This window comes from Herpailurus yagouaroundi, unplaced genomic scaffold (genome assembly GCF_014898765.1).
Source record: "Herpailurus yagouaroundi ecotype Mexico unplaced genomic scaffold, PumYag 183, whole genome shotgun sequence".
In the NCBI taxonomy this organism is placed as follows: domain Eukaryota; kingdom Metazoa; phylum Chordata; class Mammalia; order Carnivora; family Felidae; genus Herpailurus; species Herpailurus yagouaroundi.
The window spans coordinates 3,436,207-3,460,121 of NW_024412414.1; the positions used below are offsets into that span (position 1 = coordinate 3,436,207).

The window sequence follows — 23,915 nt, forward strand, 5'->3', positions numbered from 1 at the left end:
GATCAAGATCATACTTAACCAAAAGTTAATTTATTCCCAAATTTCCAGTAATGTATTTGTCACATGGAGTCAGTTTCATTTAAGTAGCCATAGAAATATTCATTAGCCACTTACAGAAAATCCTGCTATAAAAATAGAATGTCTCTTTTGTATGACACCTATTTTTAACTCTTTGCTAATACAAGAGCCTTTACTGCTTTTACTTCATGGATTCCTTCTTCTTTTTCCTTCCAGAAAGTCTACAGTGCCTTGATATTATTCCAGTAGGTAATGTGCTGTCCCTGTGAGGGGACCTGATTATGTGTGGGCTGATGTGGAAGCTAGGATTTGGATATGTAGGAGGTGATATCACTTTCTCCACCTGGAATTATCACCTCTGTGCTTTCAGCCATGCTTGGGATCCGTACTAGGTCTAATGTGAGCATCTTCCATGAATATCCACCCACCTTTGGCAAGAAAGGCAGAAACACTAGCCATTTAAGATGTTTGCAGAACTACCCAGCGCTTAAGTACATGGGCCATCCGGTGTCTGAACAGCCCTGAACGATAGAAAATGTGAGAGTCTTTCAGGCCTTAGTTTTCAATGCGACAGATGGAAACCTCTCAATTACATGAGCTCACATCTGTCTCTCTGATCTGACCGGGTCTGTGCCATAATGTGCTGTGGAATTACTGATTCTGTAATCCTTAGAACGCATGGTTGAAGTGAGATTGACAAAGAGCTAGACCCTAAAGGTTAATGGCACAGAGAGAATGAGGACCCTGGAGAACTAAGAGTGAAATATGAATGTCAGTGGTTGCAACCACTCATCCATCTAATTTGCCAAAAGTTTAATATAGTCTAGGAGGCCCCAAATTACAATGTTTCAGTTTGGTTTTATTTCTTCATTAGTCTAATTCCCATTGACCTCATGTCAAGGCTAAAACAGTTAAGGAGCATTCTAGCATGGGAGCAGTTTTAACAATCATTGTCAACACGGTTTTAAAGAAAATAGGCTGGCAAGACACATGTAGGTTCTGCAGTCTATTAATAGCGTGACATTATATTTCTTTATTTTGTAAAACCATTAAAGCACGGCTTTGGGAAGATGGATGGAATTTCTAAAACGGGCAGAATGTCTATGGTGAATGTCACTGTTGTTTATTTTCCTGGAGTTTGCCACCTAGGTGTATGTGGTGGGCATTTAGCCATGGCTGGGTCCTTGGTGTTCAACACAGGCTGGGCTATCAGGAAACAGGATGGGAAGATAATGGCTCTTAGAAGAGCATTTGTTATAACATTCCCATGCCTTGTAAGAGATAAGAATAAGAGTCAGATTTTGTGTAAGGGGTCTTTTTTTTGTTCCTAAATCTGAAGGCCATAGGTAATGGTAATAATAGATTTGAATGAAAGCACAATCCACAGAATGGAAGAACATTTATACAAATCATATATCTGGTAAGGGGTTTGTATCCAGAACATATGAAGAACTCTTACACCTCAACAATACATGGACAGTAACCCAATTTAAAATTGGACAGGGACACCTAGGTGGCTCAGTCAGTTGAGTGTTCAACTGTGGCTCAGGTCATGATCTCAAAGTTCATGGGTTCAGGTCCCATGTTGGGCTCTGTGCTCACAGCTCAGAGCCTGGAGCCTGCTTTGGATTCTGTGTCTCCCTCTCTCTCTCTCTGTCTCTCCCCCACTCATGCTCTGTCTCTCTTGCTCTCAAAAATAAGTAAACATAATTTTTTTTTTAATTGAACAAAGGATTTGAATAGACGTTTCTCCAAAGAAGATATACTAATAGTCAATGAGCAAATGAAAAGAAGCCTCAATATCATTAGTCACTAGGAAAGTGCAAATTGAAACTACAGTGAAATACAACTTCACACCCACTAAGATGGCTAAAATTAAAAAAAAAAAAAAGACTGTAAGAAGGGCTGATGAGGGTATAAAGAGATTGGAACTCTCATACATTGCTGGTGGGATTGTAAATTTTAGGCACAGCCACTTAGGGAAACAGGTTGGTAGTTCCTCAGAATGTTAAACTTGGGGTTGCCATTTGACCCAGCAATTCCATTCCTGGATATACACCCAAAAGAATGGAAAACACGGCCTCACACTGACATCCATAGCAGCATTATTCATAATAGCCAAACAGTAGGATCAGTGTGAATATCCATCAGCTGATGAATGGATAAGTGTTATAGCCCATACAATGGAGTATTATTTGTCATTAAAACGTAACACAGTACCCATGCATATTACAACATGGATGTACCTTGAAAACATTATGGTATGTGAAGGAAGCCAGACACAAAAGACTACAATATTATTCTATTTATATGAAATGTCTAGAAGAGATAAATATATAGAGACAGAAAATAGGGTAGTATTGCCAGGGGCTGGAGAGAGGGGGTACAGTGTGGGTACTGACTGCTAATTTTTGGGGGGAAGAACTATTCTAAAATTAGATGGTAGTGATTGTTGGAGTGCCTGGCTGGCCCAGTTGGCAGAGCATGTGATTCGATCTCGGGGTCATAAGTTCAGCCTCCATGTTGGGTGTAGATTACTTAAACATAAAATCTTAAAAAAGATTGTGGTGATTGTGGCATGACCTTAGGCATATACTAAAACACATTGAATTGGACACTTTAAAGGGGTGAATTGTGTAGTATATGAATTATATCTTAATAAAACTATGATACAGTTTGGATATTTGAAGGGAAGGCTATTGTTTGTATTGATACTCCTTTAATTTATTCTTGAAGTTCTGCGCATACCATTCGCTTCCATGAAAACATTTTGCAAAGTATTACCAGTTAGGTGATGAGCCTTATTAATGGCACCTAGAGGGCCATCCAGTGAATATTTGAGCACCAGGCTTTGTGTCCAGTGCTCTTCTCAAGGAGCCTAGTGTCAGGCTTTCTTTCTGATCAGTACTAGTCATTATATAAGAAACAAGTTGGCATCATGCATGTTGTAAACTAAGATAATCTTTAGAAAGTAAGTTGTGGGTGGGGGTGTTTGGTGATGATGAGCAGAATATGGGGATGGAATTCTAGGTGAATCCAGTCAACAAGGGCAGATGTGCAGATGGCCACGTATATATGGGGGTATGTCACTTTCCAGGTTGAAGGTCATCATTGGCTGCTCCCCATTGCCTGCAAAATACAGTCCAAACTTGCTTGAGCATGGCCCAGTAGAAAAGGCTACTGCAGAATTTCCATGCAGGAGAACTCCAGTGACAGCAGTCTGATTGGAAGTGGAAGGAAGCAGGGCTCCTGGTCTTGTCTTGAACTTGTCTGCATAGCAAGCTAACTGCTTGTAATGAGTATTTATTTGAGGGGGGCTTCTAGCCACTAAAGCCTTTAGATAGCCTAAGCCCAAGGTGTCCCCCAGCATCACTGTTAATGGGCCTTTCTCTGCCTGTCTCTTTAATGCACTTTCACTTTGCCATGTATATTCCAGTGGCTGGGTTGCCCATGCTTTTTCCCACCATCCTTCACTGAGTGCTTGTCTGGTCTGCAGGATATTTTTCTCTGACAAACTCCTGCTCATCCTTCAAGACCCAGCCGGAGTACCATCTGCTCCGTTAAACGTCTCTGAATGGCATGTGACCTTGGGCAACTTGATATGCCACCTTTTTGCTTCTGTTTCCTCCTCTGTAAAATGAGACTCAATAAGAATACCTACTTCATAGGTAATTAGAAGGATGAAATGAATTCGTGTATATAAGCTTTGCAACACCAAGTAAATGCTCCTCAGGGTTCCCTATCATCCTGATTATTAACTTTGGGTAGAATAGGTGGCTATCTGTGCTTCCTCTGCACGTACATGCACTTCTGTTACTAACCATAAATTACAGTGTGGGAGGGCCTTGCAAATTCAGTGAAAAGTCTCCAGGATGGTCAAAACTACATAGATAAGGTTGCTCATGTGTTAAAGGAGGTGAAGTAGTGAGTGCACATTTCCCCCATTTTATAGTCATTCCAGGGAGTCTATCTTCGGATGGAGATTAGACTAGATGACTTAGGGTTCTCCTTCTAATGTAAAATCTTTCCTGCCTGACGGAGTCTCTGTGTGTGGAAATACTGTGAATGGGTGGGAAGTCGGGGTCTGGGGAAGGGACAGGATAGGATGAGGGAACTGTAGTGACATCCTAAATCCACCTGACTTTCCTGCCCCTGCTCCCTAGCCCTGTCTGGTTCTAGACCAGCTCTATTCCCCCCCCTGTAGACTCCAGCAAGTCTGGATGGCCTTCTGCATGAACACACTGAGTACCCTGCATTAAATTGCTGGGGAAGTGGACCTGCTGCTTCGTCCCAGACCTCTCAGAATGAAGATTTGTTTCCTTACACGCATGAAAGCCCAGGGAGAAACTTGGCTTCGGTGTAACTGCATGCTGTTTCAGAAAGCCACCTTTGGCAGCTGCCCTGGAGCCCCATCAACTTTCCTCATTTTCATTTCTGCAGTGAGGTTTGCCCCTTGATATTTTGGGGAAACCCACCCCTCTGTACATTCAGGAGGAAACCATTGGAGTTTCTTTTTTACGGAGCGGGGACACAGCAGCTTGAGGAATGTCTGCACCGCAGATCCAGGGGCTCCCGCTGTCAGCTCACCCAGGCTCCTCTGTACCTTTGAAGTGGAGGGCAAGCCTTTCATCTTCCCTCATTTTCACTTAATGACAGCCCAGCCTTTGATCAGCTCAGTTTTCCTCTTTCTTTTGCTTCCTAATGAGTCACTTGGAGGTAAGGAGAGACCTGAAGTGTAGGCCCTGAACCAGCCACAACTTTTATGAGCCCAGTGGTTGTTTGACCTTCATATCTTAAGTAAATACACCAGAGGACTCAGTCCTTCCTGGCCTTTCATTGATAAAATTTGCTCACTGGCTAATGTAAACTTTAAAAGAAAGGTGGAGGGGGGTAGACAGGATGGAGAGAAGTAGAGATGAAATGTAAGTAGCATCCCCTCCCCTAATATTTGAAGTTGTTTAATTTGGGGAACCCCCTTCATGTTCAAACTTGCCTGTAAAACTCTGCATCATGGGGATGCATTGTGTTTGAGAAACACATCAAATTCTGCATGCTAGTGGAATATTTGTTTTCAGATTAACTGTTACAAGTTTTTAGTTTGTATTTAACAGTATCTTTTCTTGGCACTTGATAAGGATACAAAAAGTGCTTGGGCACCTGGGTGGCTCAGTCGGTTGAGTGTCCAATTCTTGATTTTGGCTCAGTTCATGATCTCCTGGTTTGTGGGTTCAAGCCCCATATTGGGATCTGTGCTGACAGTAAGGAGCCTTCTTGGGGTTCTCTTTTCTGTCCCTGTTTCTCTGCCCCTTCCCCACTCCCCTGCTCTCTGAAAATAAATATAAATAAACTTTAAAAAAATTTAAGCAGGAGGACAAAAACCATAATTGTTTAAAAAGACTTCTCTCTCTCTCTCTCTCTCTCTCTCTCTCTCTCTCTCTCTCTGCCTCTTTCCCCTGCTCACGTACTCTCTCTAAAGTAAAAAATAAAGGGGCGCCTGGGTGGCGCAGTCGGTTAAGCGTCCGACTTCAGCCAGGTCACGATCTTGTGGTCCGTGAGTTCGAGCCCCGCGTCAGGCTCTGGGCTGATGGCTCAGAGCCTGGAGCCTGTTTCCGATTCTGTGTCTCCCTCTCTCTCTGCCCCTCCCCCGTTCATGCTCTGTCTCTCTCTGTCCCAAAAATAAATAAAAAAACGTTGGAAAAAAAATTAAAAAAAAATAAAGTAAAAAATATGTATATAAAAAATAAAGTTTTCCTTGATGTAATACACTTTTTTGCATAAAGATCTTAAGATTTCCAATTAATGTTAAAACCTAGGAAACGCATCTGCAATAGTCCCTTCACAAAGCTACTCTCAGATTCGCATAGTCTTTGGTGATGCTGTATGCTATACCATACCTCTGTTTGTAATGTAAAACAAAAATACATTTTGGTATTAAACACTGTTATCGATAGATGAAATTAACTGTTTGCCTCTCCAGTAAATCTGCAATAAATGGTTTAATACTCTCTCGGGCTAGTTAGTGTACTTTTAGACTTCAAGTACAATAGTGTTTTAGTTTTTGGTTGGGGAATGCAAACATTTTTTACTCATAGCTTATGTAAACTATAATTACTGAGTAAAATTTTTCCATTAAAGGACTCCAAAATATACTGCATGCTATGAAAAAAAAATAACATAACTGCATATTAGCTTGACACTAATTTAATGAAGGATGTTATAATTGTTTAGGATTGGTTTATTTCAACATAGGGTGGATTTCATTTGAGTCTGTTTTATTTTTTTTTTATTTATTTTTTAATTTTTTTTTTTAACGTTTATTTATTTTTGGGACAGAGAGAGAGCATGAACGGGGGAGGGGCAGAGAGAGAGGGAGATACAGAATCGGAAGCAGGCTCCAGGCTCTGAGCCATTAGCCCAGAGCCTGACGCGGGGCTCGAACTCACGGACCGCGAGATCGTGACCTGAGCTGAAGTCGGACGCTTAACTGACTGAGCCACCCAGGCGCCCCATTTGAGTCTGTTTTAAATCACTGTTAAGAATTTTTATTTTATAAGTATGTATTATTGAGATACTTGATATTTGTTCTTTACAACTCAGATGTTACCCGGGAAACACCTATGAAATGAATTTTTGTTTTAATTTTTTTTTTTTTTTTACATTTATTCACTTTTGAGAGAGAGAGACAGAGCACAAGTGGGGGAGGGACAGAGAGAGAGGGAGACACAGAATCCGAAGCAGGCTCCAGGCTACGAGCTTCAGCACAGAGTCTGACACAGGGCTCGAACTCACAAACCACGAGATCATGACCTGAGTCATGATGAAACGTAAGTAGCATTACTTACATTGGACGCTTAACTGACTGAACCACCCAGGCACCCCTGTGAAATGAGTTTTGATTATTCACAGACAGTTGGAAAATCTTAGCATACTTCCTGCAACTAAAACAATAGATATCTCTATTATTTTATTTAAAGAAAATGAGTTTTGGCATACTGAACTTTTTCTCCAGCAATAAAAAGAATTTCATTAGAATATTAAAAATGTCATAACAAAAATGTGGATGTAGAAAGCTCATTAGCCTTTGTTAGATCACTTTGGAGAACCTAAAATATAGACTCACACTGCTAACTCAATATTTTTCCTCTTTTTTCTTGATAAGGTAGAAAAAGAGTATAGCTTTCAGCTTTTCCAGTTTGCATGGTTTCTCAGTTTATAAAGATCTTTCCTTAAAGCATCTCTTGGACTTGCCTCTTCACTACCCTCATAGATGTGAACGTTGTTGACCCCACACCTTACACGTGCGTCACTGCCCTACCCCCACGCTCAGGTGTGTCCATCCCAGAAGTCCTAGGCATAGCGCCTGAAGATTTGCCTTTGCCGCGTCAACACTTGTGTGGCTCCCTATCAGTTGCTTGTCATACCTAAACGCTCTGTGTTATCTGACCCATCTATCTATTTAGCTTTAACTCTACCACTAGAAGGAATGAGCCCTTCGTAACAGTTAGATTGACCTTGTGCACACGTGCACACATATGACGTCATCCTTGCTCTCTCCATTTACTCCTGCAGCTGTCCCCTCCTGGAATGCCCATACCCATCATTTCAAGTGTCCAAATCCTACTTATTTTTCAAATCCTTATTCTTAACTGGTACAGCTAAAATTAATGCCTTCCTTTTACAAGATGCCCATAGCTGCTGCTTCTTTTTTTGATGTGCTAAGTTTATCTTCAAATTAATATTTGAACATTTTCTTCATTTTAATTCCTAATATGGGAATTGTTGATAGGTAGAACCCATATAATCAAAAGCGCTTTGTGATCCTCTATTATTATTATTATTATTATTATTATTATTAATTTTTAAGTTTATTATCTTGAGAGAGTGAGAAAGAGAGAGCATGGGAGGGGCAGAGATAGAGGGGGAGAGAGAGAATCCTAAGCAGGCTCCACACTGTCAGTGCAGAGCCAGGTGTGGGGCTCGAACTCAAAAACGGTGAGATTGTGACCTCAGCTGAAATCAAGAGTCAGATGCTTAACTGACCGAGCCACCCAACTGCCTCCTACAAGTTACTTTATAAAAGACTATAGCAGTTATAGCAAAAAAAAGTGAGTATAGATAAAACACTGACAGGATGCTTATGCTAGGTGAATCTAGGTATAGGAAGTGGGATATTCATTGTCCATTCAACTTTCAGTAGCTTAACTTTTTTTTTTTTTTTTGAAATAAAAAGTTGGGAAAAAATTACTCCTGTATTTAACTCTTTCACTAATAAAGTTTACAGAATGTTACTTTGAGTGGCTCATTTTATTACAGTCTTCATGGTTATTAGGCACTTGAATTATGTCCATGCCTGAGTTCTTAATGTTGCTGTCACTCTCTCAGTATTGTGTGCCACTCTCTCAGTATTTGAACTTTGTGTCCTATTTTAATCCTTGGAAAATTCACTCAGTGACTTCTGAAACCAGCATGTTTCATGATAATACAGTGAGTTAATGCATCTCTTTGGGATAGCAGAATATTTGACTTAGGGTATTTGTTACATCCTAGTACCTTCCTGCTTTAGCTCTGTTGAGGGAGTTTGGAGCTGATAATGAGATTTCATGTTTGGAATAGGCAGGCCTGTATGTGACCATCAACAGTCCGTATGCCAGTTTGTGTAAGAATTTTGTATCGGTTCCTGGGAGCCTGCTCTTACTCCTCAGGGTCTGGACTAGAATATATTGCAGAGAACAAGACTGCCTGTTTATCTTTGGAGACCGTAGCAAACATGGTGATATTGGTCAAAAATCTGTACCTTTTGGGGGCACCTGGGTGGCTTAGTCAGTTAAGCGTCCAACTCTTGATTTCATCTCGGGTTGTAATCTCACGGTTTTGGGGATTGAGGCCGTGTTGGGCTCTGTGCTGACAGCACGGAAGCTGCTTGGGATTTTCTCTCTCTCTCTCTCTCTCTCTCTCTCTCTCTCTCTGCCCCTCCCCTCCTCCTGCTCCCTCTCTCTCCAAAATAAATAAAGAAACTTAAAAAAGAAATCTGTAGCTCTTGAGTTGGAGGCAGACAGTACTAGAATGTCACTCAGGACAGCCGTGTCAGCTCTACCAGATGGTGTCAGAACAGATATTTTTGGGGCTGGGGGTGGCAGGGTGCCTGTGGGTTGGGTTTTGAAAGTGGAGATGAATATTAATTGGTCCAGAGGAATTCTGAATGCCTCTTAGTGGGGAGAAATGTACATGAAAGCAAGCATACTGAGTTGAGAGTGTGCCTGGGAAGGAAGAGGTGCTATTTTACTGAGCACCAACTATGTGTTAGGCACTGTACCAGGTTTCTTGTTTAATCTTTGAAATAGCTCAGGGTCCATGTGTAGGTTCATACGGGCATTTTCACACATATGGAAACAGTCGTAGGAAGTCAGGTAGCTGCCCCAGGATCATCTGCTGGCTCCTGGTGGGTCAGATTAGGAACGCTCACACACCCATGCTCCTTGACACGGTGTCTCCTGACCTTCTCAGTTAGTTAGTGGAAACTATATGTGCTAACTTGATGAGAAGAGAGGAGTTCTCATGAATAGTGAGAGTGACGTTTGGAGAAGTCTCCTTTTCACCCACCATCCCATCCTTTAAATGGGACTGTCAACTGATGGAATTAGACACATAGTATAATACATGGCCTCTTCTGGACTGGAAACCTTCTATAAGTTTTCAGTGCTTCTGACAACAATCTCTCAAGGTAGATGAAGAAATGGGGGTTCACCTCTTGCACTGTTGGGAATGCAAATTGGTGCAGCCACTCTGGAAAACAGTGTAGAGGCTCCTCAGAAAATTAAAAATAGACCTACCCTATGACCCAGCAATAGCACTGCTAGGAATTTACCCAAGGGATACAGGAGTACTGATGCATAGGGGCACTTGTACCTCAATGTTTATAGCAGCACTCTCAACAACAGCCAAATTATGGAAAGAGCCTAAATGTCCATCAACTGATGAATGGATAAAGAAATTGTGGTTTATATACACAATGGAGTACTACGTGGCAATGAGAAAGAATGAAATATGGCCCTTTGTAGCAACGTGGATGGAACTGGAGACTGTGATGCTGAGTGAAATAAGCCATACAGAGAAAGACAGATACCATATGTGTTCACTCTTATGTGGATCCTGAGAAACTTAACAGAAACCCATGGGGGAGGGGAAGGAAAAAAAAAAGTTAGAGTGGGAGAGAGCCAAAGCATAAGAGACTCTTAAAAACTGAGAACAAACTGAGGGTTGATGGTGGGTGGGAGGGAGGGGAGGGTGGGTGATGGATATTAAGGAGGGCACCTTTTGGGATGAGCACTGGGTGTTGTATGGAAACCAATTTGACAATAAATTTCATATATTGAAAAAAAAAAAAAAGAAATGGGGGTTCAAGAGAAGTGAAGAGACATTGCTAAGATCATACCTTTTTCTGATTCCAAAGCCCACTTCTACTGAGTCTCTCTGCACATGGCTAGTGTGGTCAGGGGTACAGACCGGAAGAAGCAAGACACTCGTGGCCCTGTGCTTGATGTTGCAAAGAGAGCTGGGCATGAGTAAACTCTTCTATAGGCAGACTGTGATGAGTCCATTCCAAAGATTATGGGAAATCAGAGGAAGCACAAGTTTAATTTTCCAGTCCCACCTTTCCCTCCCAGAATTGTCTTTTTTTTTTTTTTTTCCTTCCTTAGTGGTCAGTGACTGATTCTAAGACTTAACCCTCCCAGAGCCCCTGCCCCAGTCAAACCCTCCAGAATTCCCTTCAAGTAAAGACTGTTTTGAAAATGCAGATATTAACATACTATCTTCGATGTTTAACCTGTTGCATTTTAAAGGGCTTAAACAGAGAGTTTCTTTGGGAATTTTTACCCGCTTACATTAACCACTTACGTTTACTATTTTCCCACAGCTTAATTTCTCTATTTTAATGTACGTCCCTCATGAGGCAGTTCAACTGTTGAAGAGGTTAGAACAAGCCTTTAAAAAAATTTTTTTAATGTTTATTTATTTTTGAGAGAGAGAGAGAGAGGGAGGGAGGGAGGGAGAGGGGCAGAGAGAGCGGGAGACACAATCCGAAGCAGGCTCCATACTCCAAGCTGTCAGCACAGAGCCCGACGCAGGGCTTGAACTCACAGACTCATGGGTTTACAAATTTACAAATTCATGACCTGAGCAAAGTCGGCTGCCTGCACAACCAATGGAGCCACCCAGCTGCTGCAGAGCAAGCCTTTTTTTTGCTTTACTTTGTTCAGCGATTCCTTCTAAGCATGTATGAGCTCTACCATGGAGGAAATTGAGCCTGATTCTAATACCATCTGTAAAAACTTTACTTCCATAATTCTCCTCATTAACAGTAACATGTCACCAAAGTGGATTTTCTGGTAAATACAGTGAAGAATTTCTGCTGTTAAAAACAGGGCCTTTTCCATTAGGAGGGTTCGTATGCCTGGCACTAAAAGTTTCTTGAGCTGCCTCTGGGGTCATGCGTTGGTGCCAAGACCTCAGATAGGGATTTGTGAGGACACGTGACACATTGTATCGATGTTCTAATATCCGGGCAGACACAGCCCTTCCGGCCTCACCGGTACAGGAAAGCAGGGCTCACACTCTGAAACTCAGCTAGCTTCCTGATTGACTCTGGACTCCCTGCAGAGCCCTAGCCTAGGATTGGAGGACCAAGAGTAGAAGCTGGTGTGGTCCTTGGTCTGGCTCAGGAAACGGAGGACGTGGTCAATTGTTTGATCTTTTTGAGTCCCAATTATGATTTAGAAAGCCAAAACCCAACTTGGAACTGAGATCTGCTGATCTTCCCTAATTATGTCATTGTTAGATAACTGAGTTTTTCTTTGAGCTGAAGTGACATGTATAATAAGACATTAATTTCACTTCTCTTACTTTGTGATAATTTCCCCCAGGTTCCAGTATTGCGTAATCCATGAAGGAGGTACAGTTAACTTGTAAATTGAATTCAGTAGAGCAAATGATAGTGCGTGGGTTTTCTTTCTTTTCTTTTTTTTAACAACAAACACAACAAAATTATTTTAAGTGGTATAAAACTTGTTAAATGAATAGCAACATATGGGTGTGAATATAATAATTTTTAATTGACTTTAATATATCTTAAGCTAGTTAGTACTTTTTGATATTTAGATTAACCTTTCCTAAACATTTTATTGTCTGTTCAGAATGGAGATTGAGAATTCCAGACATTTTACTATTCCCCTGGGGTTCTTTTTTTAACCCTTTCTGCTCTAATCCCTATGGAATTACAGCTGTTTAAAACCATTAAGGATTGTAGGGGAGCTTGGGTGGCTCAATTGGTTGAGGGTCCCACTCTTGATTTTGGCTCAGGTCATGATCCCAGGTTGGAGGGATTGAGCCCTATGTAGGGCTCCTCACTGAGCATGGAGTCTGCCTAAGATTCTCTTTCTCTCTCCCTCTCCTTCCCTTTCCTCCTTACCCGTACTCATGCCTCTCTCTAAAATAAAAATTAAAATAGTAAAGTGAAATAAAATAAAATAATAAAACAAAACCATTAAGAGTTGTGGACATCCTCCACCCTGATATACCAGTCACACTGGCATTGTCTGGGAGCAGGTGCCAGCCAGACTTGCTGAATTGTAATCTGGGTGAACCCCCCCACCTGCTCTGCAGGGACTCTCCCCTTTACCTGTCTTCTTCCCACTTCTTTTCCTTAACCTGTAAAGAATCCTGCTCATCTAAAAAGAATATGAAAATGGGGGAATCTGAATGCCTGGCTTATCCTTCCAGTTCTTCTGTGGATCAGCTTTATGACCTAAGCAATTCACTTAATTCTTGACACATTAATCTCCTTAGCTGCAGTTAGGGAATCATTCTTAACCTTCTTCCGTTATGGGACCGTAGTGAGGAAAAACCGGAATAATCACATTTTTAAATGCTTTAAAAATAAAATATACTTGGCATAAGATACAGGAAACCTCTGACAAAGTGTAACATTTACAGGATTATTTGAAATTCTGATTAGGAAGGCGTATATGTATGTTGCAACGCCACATTTTACGATGTTTTGTTAATCCTTAGTTATATTATTAGCAGTCAGTAATATGCTGTAAGGGTTTTTTCTTTCTTTCTTTTTTTTTCTTTTTTCCTCAACAATCTCCTTGTTGCCCTAAAGAAAAGCCCAGAGCCTCTCAAATGATGCTCAGCTGGGGGTCTGCACTCACACGGCCTCCCCCGCCTGGATGGCTGCATCCGAGTAACCTTTTGCTGAGGTTTGGCCTCCAGATGTGACATGGGGCTCTGCAAGTCTCCAGCTGCGGCTCTGGGCTGCTGAGAGCGGCTGTGGGAAAGGGGGGGCGAGGGGGCGTGGTCACTGCCCTGTAGAATCGCTGGTAATCCTTGCACCGCTGGCAGACGCTACGTCACGTCTTTTATCTCTTCTGGCTCGCCCGGGTTTCATCATGTTGCCTAACAGCCCTCCTTTAAAAAAAGAAAAAAGGGAACCAGAATGGGGAGAGCCACCAGTTGAACTGTGTGAAAGAGGTTGACTTCACTGTCTTCTCTCCAGCTGCTGGTCCCTGAGACAAAGAAGTATTATTTGAAAGAAAATGAATATGCCGCGGCCGCTGCCCTGCACGGTCCTGAGCGTGAGGGGAGAGCAGTTGTTTTATCTGGGTGGCTCTCGCCAGTAGGGTGATGTCAGTCTGCTCCCCCTGGGCTGTGGTCAGACAGGAGACGGTCCCACGTAGCCCAGAGGCTTTTGGTGGGGGGTGGGAACCAAGGTGTGTTTTTTTTTGTTTGTTTTTTTTTGTTTTTTTTGATTTAGGTTCAAACATGATAAAAGGGATGGGGAAGGGAGTAGAACCTAAAGTCTTAAACACAGCGACGGTTTAAATTGTGGAAGAGGGGCGCCTGGGTGGCGCAGTCGGTTAAGCATCCGACTTCAGCCAGGTCACGATCTCGCGGTCCGTGAGTTCGAGCCCCACGTCAGGCTCTGGGCTGATGGCTCGAGCCTGGAGCCTGTTTCCGATTCTGTGTCTCCCTCTCTCTCTGCCCCTCCCCCGTTCATGCTCTGTCTCTCTCTGTCCCATAAATAAATAAATAAATAAATAAATAAATAAATAAATAAAACGTTGAAAAAAAATAAATTGTGGAAGAAAGGTTTTGAGTATGGAAGGCAATACAGATTTTTGTGGAAAATCTGCCCTTTTTAAGGGTAAGGGCAATATAACTTTTTTTAGTACACTCATACCTTCCCCTTCTCCATAAACACAAAGACACTGTCATTTCAGCCGTGTGCTGTTTGACTAATCTCCATAAAATGATAGTCAATACCATGATTTTCATGAATTCCTCGCGAGGCAGGCCACAGTCTTGAATGCAGTCACAAATCCTTGTGTGGCGATTGGCTCACAGAGCTGGTGAAGCGATGCGGTGACCGGGAGCTGAGGGACCCGGGTTCCAAAGCTGCCTCTGCTTTTCCCTGGAATCCCTTATGGTCACTGAACCAAATTAGTTGTCTCATCTCCATGTTGAAGACCTTGGCATTCATCATCCCGTTGTATGAGGGTCGAATCTGCATTAGATGATAGTTATTTCCAGTTTCAGCGTACTTAAAGTTTTCTTAGGGTATTTGAATACGTGAGTGAAACTTGAACACTGAGAATTGGAAGTCTCCTTGATTTTTAATCACCTCCCCTTCAAGGATGAGGTAAATTAGTTAAGCATACATAGTGGAATCACTTTTTTCTTCTATTGTGTAAGGTGTGTCCTATAAAAGTTGAGTATTTCTTCATAGGCAGCTAAAGTATGACTTAACATTGGAAGATAGCCCTTACGTAAAATGGAGGAGACATTTAGAGCAAAAGTTAAGCCATTAAGGTGGTATAATCAAATCACTTTATTTTACAAATGAAGAAACAGGCTAATGAGACCAGTGCTGTTTTGAAGGCCCTCCAGTTTGGTTCCATATTGTATCCAGTCTAAGACCAACCATTATTTCACGTCCCACTAAGAAAAAAACTGTCTCGCTTTTGAAAATATGCTAATTGAATGTAAGACAAACTTTAATCTCAGCTATATTAAAATGTAGCAAGTAAGGAGTCTTAGAATCTGTGCAGGATTCTGAAACTAGGCCACATGTCCCTGGGTCTTGTCCCCATGCCTTGCTTTCCCTCCACCGTATTCTGACTAGAAAGCAGAATTTTCTTCTGATATTTCACCAGAACCATTATATGGCACATCATAAAGCTAAGCGGTTTTCTTTATCTTTCTGTTCAACTCTTTTTTTTTCCCATTGAAATTAATAGATGCTGATTTTTATGAAATTTTGGGCCAAAAATCTTTGCTCATCTCCAGTTGGAAGACATATTTAAGGAATATTTTTGATCCCTATGTTAGAACTGCTACCAGGACTGAGAACAGCAGTTATGTAATCTTTGCATGTGTTGGGCATTTTCTTAGTAACCCATCCCTATATAAAGAGGCCAAATGCATTTTAAAAACTAAACTTCCTTTGTTACAATCATATATATATATATTTTTAAAGTTGACAATCCTAGTGAGACCAGCTTGAGAAACTTAAAACACTGAGTTCCTTGGATCTCCTTTCTCCTATTTATTTCTGAAAAAGATACTTTTCTTTTTCAGTTACCAAATCATTGTGAAATTTAGAATATACGCTAATTCAAGTGCAAAAAGTCTTTTACACCTCAGATTAAGTTCCTTTTGTTGTGTATTCTTTCCTTCCCTGCATGTGGTCAGAGTCTGTTAGGTCATTTGCTTTTTCACAGCACTTGCCCTCAGCATGCAAGGGGGGCTCACACACGGTCTGATTAAAAGCTGAGCTGGACCTTAATAGAACCCTTGGTGAAGGGTTCCCTTGGTGAATCCAAGTGCCTACCTGACCTGTTTTTGCTTAAATTAATAGTTTTTTAAAAAATTACCCAACTTTAACATTGTAGAGAGCTGTAGCTATAATAACACAAGGTTTATTTTCATTCCAGGAAAAATTAATGGATGCTTGTTCTCACTGAACAGTTCAGTGTGAAAAACTTGAGATAGGAAAGGAACTAATGATACTGGAGTCTTTTGTCATCTACTTATAAATATTTTTTTATTTTTTAGTGGTGAGGGTAACAGCTTTAGTAGAGATATTCACATACCAATACAATTCACCCATTTAGCATATACAGCCCAGTGGTTTTGAGTATATTCACAGATTGTGCAACTTTCACCACAATCCATTTTAGAGCATTTTTAAAAATGTCTATTTATTTATTTTTGAGAGAGAGTGGGCAGGGGGGCAGCGAGAGGGAGACACAGAATCTGAAGCGCAGGCTCCAGGCTCTGAGCTGTCAGCACAGCTGGGTGCGGGACTCGAACCCACGAATCGTGAGATCATAACCTGAGCTGAAGTGGATGCTTAACCCCCTGAGCCCCCCCGGGCGGGGGGCCCCCCCCCCAATCCATGTTACAACATTTTCATCACTCCCAAAAGAGCTTAACCGACTGAGCCTTCCCTGCCCCCCACCATCCATGTTAGAACATTTTCATCACTCCCAAAAGAAACCCTCCACTCCCTGGCAGTCACTTCCCATTGCTCTTCCTTGCAGCCTCCAGCCCTAATCTATTTTTTGTGTCTTTAATTTGCCTATTCTGGACATTTCATGTAAATGGAATCAGTAGCAGCCCTTTGTGTCTGGCTGCCTTCACTGAACGTACTGTTTTCTAGGTTCATCCATGTTGCAGCATGAATCCGTACTTCATTGCTTTTTATGGCTGAATAATGTTCCATCTTCTGGATAGACATGTTTTCTGTACCCACTTGTCAGTTGGGGGACATTTGGGTTTTTGGCTATTATGAATAATGCTGTGAACATTCATGTATAAGTGTTTATATGAACATATGTTTTAATTTCTCCTGGTTGTATGCCTCCAAGTGAAATTGCTGGGTCATGCGGTAACTCGATGTTTAACCATTTGGGGAACTGCCCAAAATTGTTTTCCATGGCAGTCGCACCATTTTGTGTTCATACCAGCAGTGCACGAAGGTTCCAAATGCCCCACGTTCTTGTCAACACTTGTTCCTTTCTGTCTTCTGATGAGCCCTCCTGGTGTGTGTATAGTGGTGTCTCATTGTGGTTTTTATTTGTGTTTGATTTGTGATGGCTAATGATAGCCATCTTTCTTTGAGGTGATAGATATCTTTCTTTGAGAAATGTCTATTTAGGTCTTTTCCTATTTTTATTTTTTAATTTTTTAATGTTTATTTATTTTTGAGACATAGAGCATAAGTGGGGGAGGGGCAGAGAGAGAGGGAGACACAGAATCCCAAGCAGGCTCCAGGCTCTGAGCTGTCAGGACAGAGCCTGACGCAGGGCTTGAACTCATCAACTGCGAGATCATGACCCGAGCCAGAGTCGAATGCTCAACTGACTGAGCCACCCTGGTGCCCCATAGATCTTTTCCTATTTTTAAATTGAGTTCTTTTTATTGCTGAGTTCTGAGAGTTTTTTCTTAAAATAATATTCTTAACTAAAACTTTTAATATTCTTTATTCTCACAACTTTGATCTGTAACATATCCTATAACTCTCTCACCTCGGCACCCCATTGCCATGCCTCATTTATTCATTCAGTCAATGTTTACCATCCATTTAGTATGTGGATTGTGCTCTGCATTCTTGAGTATATGAAATGAATTAAATGTCTCCTGCTTCAAGGAGCATAAAACAAGGTAGGAAGGGAAGTATCATAGGGATAAATTTCTATGGGTATTCAGAAGAAGAGATGACTTTATTTTTATTTTAGAGAGAGAGGTGTGTGTGTGTGCGTGCATGCACACACGTGTACACATGAGAGCCAGGGAGGGGCAGAGAGAGAGAGAGAGAGAGAGAGAATCTTAAGCAAGGTCCTTGCTCAACATGGAGCCCGACTTGAGGCTTGATCCCACAACCCTGGGATCATGACCTGAGCTGAAATGAAGAGCTGAATGCTCAACCCAAGAGAGATAGCTTTAAGATTGAGGAGTCAAGGAAGACAGTCTGCAGGAGGAGGCATTTTAAGTGGCCTTTGCCTGATACGTAGGATTTAAGTGTAAGAAGAAGATTGGAGGAAGAAGCCCTGGGGTTAGAGAGTGAGGTCTTTGTGCTGTGGTGTCCAGTCTAGTTTAACCTCTAGGGCTGACATTTCAGAGTTCACAAAGGGGGATACTAGGAGCAAAGGCCGGGAGGGTCATGGGACCACTTGTTGGTTATAAATGGAGAAGCAGCCTGCAGGGCATCTCATCAGTGACCTTCAAGTCCCCGCCGTTTGGGGTTACAGTGGGTTGAGCTAGCCAGAACACTGCTGTGGAAGACTGAGTTTACAGAAATGTGTAGGAGCACGGGGGTGGGGGTGAGTAAAATCGGCACAGCCGTGTTTCTGGCTTGGAGACAGACAAGTGCTTTAGAGGACACAGAGGTCTTGGGGCGCCTGGGTGGCTCAGTCGGTTGGGCATCCGACTTCGGCTCAGGTCACGATCTCACAGTCTGTGAGTTCGAGCCCCGCGTCGGACTCTGGGCTGATGTCTCAGAGCCTTGAGCCTGCTTCTGATTCTGTCTCTCCTTCTCTCTCTGCCCCTCCCCCATTCATGCTCTGTCTCTCTCTGTCTCAAAAATAAATAAAAACCTTAAAAAAAAAATTTAGAGGACACAGAGGTCTGTAGTGAAGAAATTTGTGTGAACTTTGTTTAATCTTGTGGTTTCCAAGTTGAGTTGACTATGGGTTCACTTTTTAGTTTTTTAAACCTATGGCACCTGAGACACACACTGTGCCTTTTGCTGCCTTGGTTTGGTGTTAGTAAATGTTGGCTGGTTCATACTTGATCCATTACAGGGCTGTGGATCAGAGTTGGGTCGCTAATTCGGAGGGCTGCAGGAGAGTTAGGTGTTAGATAGTCCAGCCCCTTGTTGGAGGCAGGACTTCGGGGGGAAGCGTGTGCCCATATTCTCCCGGTTCTAAATAAAGTGACAGTGTCCTGCCAGTGTCTTGACTCTCAGACTATGTGTTCTCCTCGATTTTACTAAAATTATTTTAACCTTCCTTTGCCACTTATACAATAATAGTAGCAAATCCTACTTTATGATAAAAGGAGTTGGACTAGCGTCCTTGAGTGGGGGCCTAAAAATGAATGAAAGTGTCTCACTGACCAGACCTGTTTCTGCACTTCTAACTGTGGATTCCTTCCCTTATACCCTCAGTTCCTCTGCTGTAAGCCACATGTGGGCCTTGCACAGCATTTACAAGGAGATGTCATTCTGATAGGCCGAGGGTACGGGTTCTTGTTTGCACTAAGCCTGTTAACCCTGGGTAGTTCCCTGCATGTCTGGGCACACAGTTTTCTCTGTCCATTGAGGCAATCCAAGTGTACAAGGCCCCTCCTAGCACTAACAGCATGCATGTCCCCATTGTCTCTAGGGGGTTTGGTATAGTTTCATCACAGCCCCTCAGGGGGAAGAACCACCCGTGGTTCCTCTGTGGGTCCTTTACCCTCCAGGTTAGAAATCCCAGTTTTCAAGGGATTCCTGTAGACTTTCTTCTCTCTGTGTCAGACACCAGCGATTTCGGTCTTAAAGATAAGCAGGGCATTCGTTGGATGAATGTAGACTGCCAACAAACACAAACAAGCTTATGTTAAGATGGAAATTGGGGAGCAGAGTGGGAACGTTGTTCTTACTGCAAGAGTTTTGCTTTTTGCTTAGCAGTGTATTCTAGTGTTGTGATGAGTGACTTTTTTGGGGGGGGGGGGGATTTGAATTTGTTGCTGTGGTGGTAGGTTTCCATGGCAACTGCTGTCGTTCCACATCTGGCATCTGATAAAATGGTTCCCAAAGCCCAGGGGTCCACACAGAGCCGGACTACTCCTCCCCACAGAACCTGCCAAGGATGTGGAGAAACACAGGGTGGCGGGCATGGTGGCTCTCTGTGCCATGTTGAGGAGACTTGATTTGCAATTGCTGAGTTCCTGGGGGTTGTCATCAGGGCTGCTCCGAAAGTTAGCTGGGCTACTGACGTTTTACATTGGAAATTCCCCTTCCCTTTCTGTGGAGGAGGAGGGTACAAGAGAGGGGGGTGTATTTGGAAAGAATATTTTATCACAGTATAAATATTAGTTAGCATGGCTTTTTTGTTTGCTTTGTAAAATTTTTTATTTTTTTTATTTTAGAGAGTGAGCGAGCACAAGTGGGGGGGGGAGAGGCAGAGGGGAAGAGGGAGAGAGAGAATCTTAAGCAGGCTCCACACTTAGTGCAGAGCCTGATGTGGGGCTCAGTCTCACAACCCTGGGATCATGATCTGAGCCAAAATCAAGAGTTGGATGCTCAACCAACCGAGCCACCCAGGCTCCCCTGTTTGCTTGCTCCTTTCAATCAAAAATTCATAAATAGGAAGTAGAGGACAAACAAAATCCTGCTGAATGTCTGAATGTGGCAGGGAAGACTATGGCCTGTTTTTAGCTATTTCTTTAAAATGGAAAGTTCCAGTTTGCTTTGGGGCCAAAATCCCTAAAAGAAATCCTGCCTGGAGGTGTGTTATGGGGTATATTTGCTAGTTTATATCTTGCTGACTCAATTGGCAAAAGTTTTATTTTTCCTGGTAAACATTCAGGAGGTTTTTCCCTCACTCCTTTCCCTAACAAAATCATATTTGTCATATGTGTATGAAGCAAATGACTGTTAAGCCTGTGCACACATCTGTGATGATATGAAAATTAGTGGTGGCAAACAAAGGTTTCCTGTCTTAGGTACCACAAGGTTTCAGATGAAGTTGACTTTATCCTAATATTTCTCTCAAATTGTGACCGAGTGGAAACAAAATTGGTCAGGCCTTAGAGACCAATAAGAATAGCACAACAAAAGGGTTATTATTTGTGAAAATCTTAGGTCCCCCCCTCACCCATATGACTTAGAAAACTTGAAATTTTCTCTTCAAGTAATTATTACTCTTGTTTATAAACATTAGAAGATATAAAACCTTTACTATAATAAAGGGTCATGCTTATTTTAGTTAATAATGAAGCACAGAGTTACTGCCTGCTGCAAAGCCTTTGTAATTACAGGAATGAAAAACACCAAGATTTGGAATCAGGTCACAATGTGATTTCTAATTTGAGTGTTCAGCTTTGAAAATGTGTGAGAACTGCACCTGTGCAGGTCAAATCCTATGCAGGAACTTTGTGCTGATAATAGCCAAAACATATTTAATGTGCCATTTTTAGTGTTCTGTAAGAACGAAATGTTTATTTTTCATTAAACAATGTGTTTTTATTTCTTTTAACTTTTGGGGCAAATATGTGAATTATGAACCTATAAATTTTCCTCATTTTTTAAAAAAAAATAACATACCAAAAATGTAATAAAAATGTAACAGGCAAGAAAAGTGAGTTTCTACTCAGGTTTTAATGAAGCCTGTGTTAGGTCATTCTCTTACAGGTACGGGGTTGAAAAGACCTTAATTGTTTTAAATTAACTTTTGAGATGGTTTGTGGTCAATACTTTTACCGTTCTGTTACTTTGTTACTTTTAATTTTAAACCCTACCCTAAAGAGTTATTGAAGAAATGGTCATTATGTGACATGATGGAGGGGTTAGCAATATATAAGTATATCAAATCAACACATTGTACACCTTAAACTGGCAGTGTTGTATGTCAGTTACATCTCAGTAAAGCTGGGAGAGGGGAATGAGTTATTGTGTAGAAAACCACATTTATGTAAAATGCCTTGTGCTTGGCAGCTAACCTTGCACTCAGGCCGTGTTCTGAGAATGGCAGGCAGCCTGTCATGTGCCAAAACTTTCCACGGGAGTCTTTTTGCAAGGGGTGGGCGGGGAAGCGGGGTGCTGCGGTGGGGCGTTTTTTCTGCTCATTGATGACGACGACCTCTCTCTTTGCGTAGGTGAAGCTGCTCTCAGGGGAGAACCCAGGATGCAGACCCTCCCTGTGGCATCTGCCCTCACCAGTCACCGCACAGGCCCCCCGCCCATCAGTCCCAGCAAGAGGAAGTTCAGCCTGGAGCAAGGGGACGATGGCCTGGACTGTGAAAACGACCATGCTTCCAAGATGAGTCGCATCTTCAACCCCCATCTGTAAGTTCCCTCTTTCTGAAGCGAGGGTCTTCTGGGGTTGGCTTCCGTGTCGTTCTGTGCTAGGGCCATGTTTCTCTGGCAACTTTGTGCCAGCTGTGAAGTGACAGATGAGCGATGCTTACCTGCCAGGCAGGAGATGAACCGATTGTAACCACTTGTGGAGAGGTGACCTCTTCTTTCCTTCCTCCTGACCCTGTGTGTGTGCTCCCGCGGATGTTAGCTTTCTCCTCCGGCATCTTGGGGGTGGTTGACTGAAGACTGCCTTGTCTGGCCTGTACCGATGATGGTTGTTAGGAGAATCAATCTTTGGTGAATGTCTTACGGGCTGGGAAATGGAAGGAAAGGTTAGCGCCTAGACAGGCTTATGTAACATGTTTTGCTTGGGAGTCTAGAATTGTATGTGAAAAAGTACGGTAGTCCCCCCTCATCTGCGGGGTATATGTTCCAAGACTCCCTGTGGATGCCTGATAATGCAGACAGTACCAGACCCTGCATATGCTCTGTTTTTTCCTAGACATACATATCTATGAGCAAGTTTAATTGATAAATTAGGCACAGTAAGAGATTGGTGACAGTCACTAATAATGGAACAGTTATAACCGTAAGCTGTAATAAAAGTTGTGTGAGTGTGCGCTCTCTCTCTCTCAGAATATCTATTGCACAGTACTCACCCTTCTTCTTGTGATGATGTGAGATGCTAAATGAATGAGACGCGGTAAGGTGAATGACGTAGGCATTGGGAGGTCGTGTTAAGCTGCTGTTGACTTCTTGACAGTATATGTATTAATTCTCACCTTGTGTGCTCACGGTAAAAACGTAAGACCTTCCTAAGGTGGGAAAGATGGCTTTTTGTGTTTGTGATAACGTGCTGCTCATCACTTCTGGCATGTGAGCCTGTTGTAGCTGTTTGAGCACCAGTCCTCCGTCAGCCACCATCACTGTTTATGATCATCACATGAGCTGCTTCAACTCTCTGGGCCTCAGTTTCCTGACTTGTAACACAGAGGGGTTGAAATGAAAGTTCTCTGAATGTGTGCAGCGTGACCACATTCACATTAGGAAAACAGCTATGCTTCTCTGTGCCTTGTTGTGGGTTCCTCTTTGCCCTTTCTTCTTACTACGCATGCCCCACAAAGGGGGTCGAATGCTTTTTCACATGTTTTCAGGACTTGGAGACACCAGCCAGCTGCCCGGAGAGTCTGCTCTGGCAACTGTGTAGCCGTTAGGCGTTATCAGAGTGTGGGAGCTTGTCAGAGGGGGAGGTAGGCCTGATTATTAGAAGGCGTAGCTTTGTATATCCAGGTAAAAAGATCCTCCTCGTCCCCCGCCTTCCCTGGGTGTGAATTAATGTTACGTAATTATTCAAAATGCTTGGCTTCCCCAGTTCTGATTTCTGAGGATGCTGCTGTTTCTGGCAGGAACATGAGTGCTCAGAGAGTTCCTGTTTTCTCATTGGAGGAGACCTTGGGCAGTGAGAGGTAGCCGATAAGGCCAGCAGCCCTCTGCTGCCTCAGCGCCAGCAGCCCTGGGCATTCCATGCATTCCATCCCGCTTGGACTGTTGTGTTCAGTCATAAGACACACTGACAGAGGTATTTATCCTCAAATAAATCACTGTAGTGTTAGTCAGAGGCTGAGCTGCAGTCTGGAGCCCTGGAATTTGCTACAATCAGGAATCCAGAGACAAGGCACTCACTGCAAAACAATGAGCTCTCCCAGATAGGGAGAGGCTGGTCATTTAGGTCCTGGGTGCTCAACTGTTTGTTCCTTCTTTTGTTACGAGGAAT

At 42.5% G+C, this 23,915-nt stretch overlaps 1 protein-coding gene across 5 annotated transcripts in view; it reads left to right on the forward strand.

Moving 5' to 3' along the window:
- The window catches only part of VGLL4 (vestigial like family member 4), a 168,878-nt gene that overhangs the window by 105,036 nt on the left and 39,927 nt on the right, over window positions 1-23,915 (forward strand). For all 5 annotated transcript variants that reach the window (XM_040491959.1, XM_040491962.1, XM_040491960.1 and 2 more), the window contains one exon: window positions 21,940-22,129. In XM_040491959.1, the coding sequence (XP_040347893.1) occupies window positions 21,940-22,129 (190 nt within the window). The remainder of the gene's footprint in view (window positions 1-21,939; window positions 22,130-23,915) is intronic.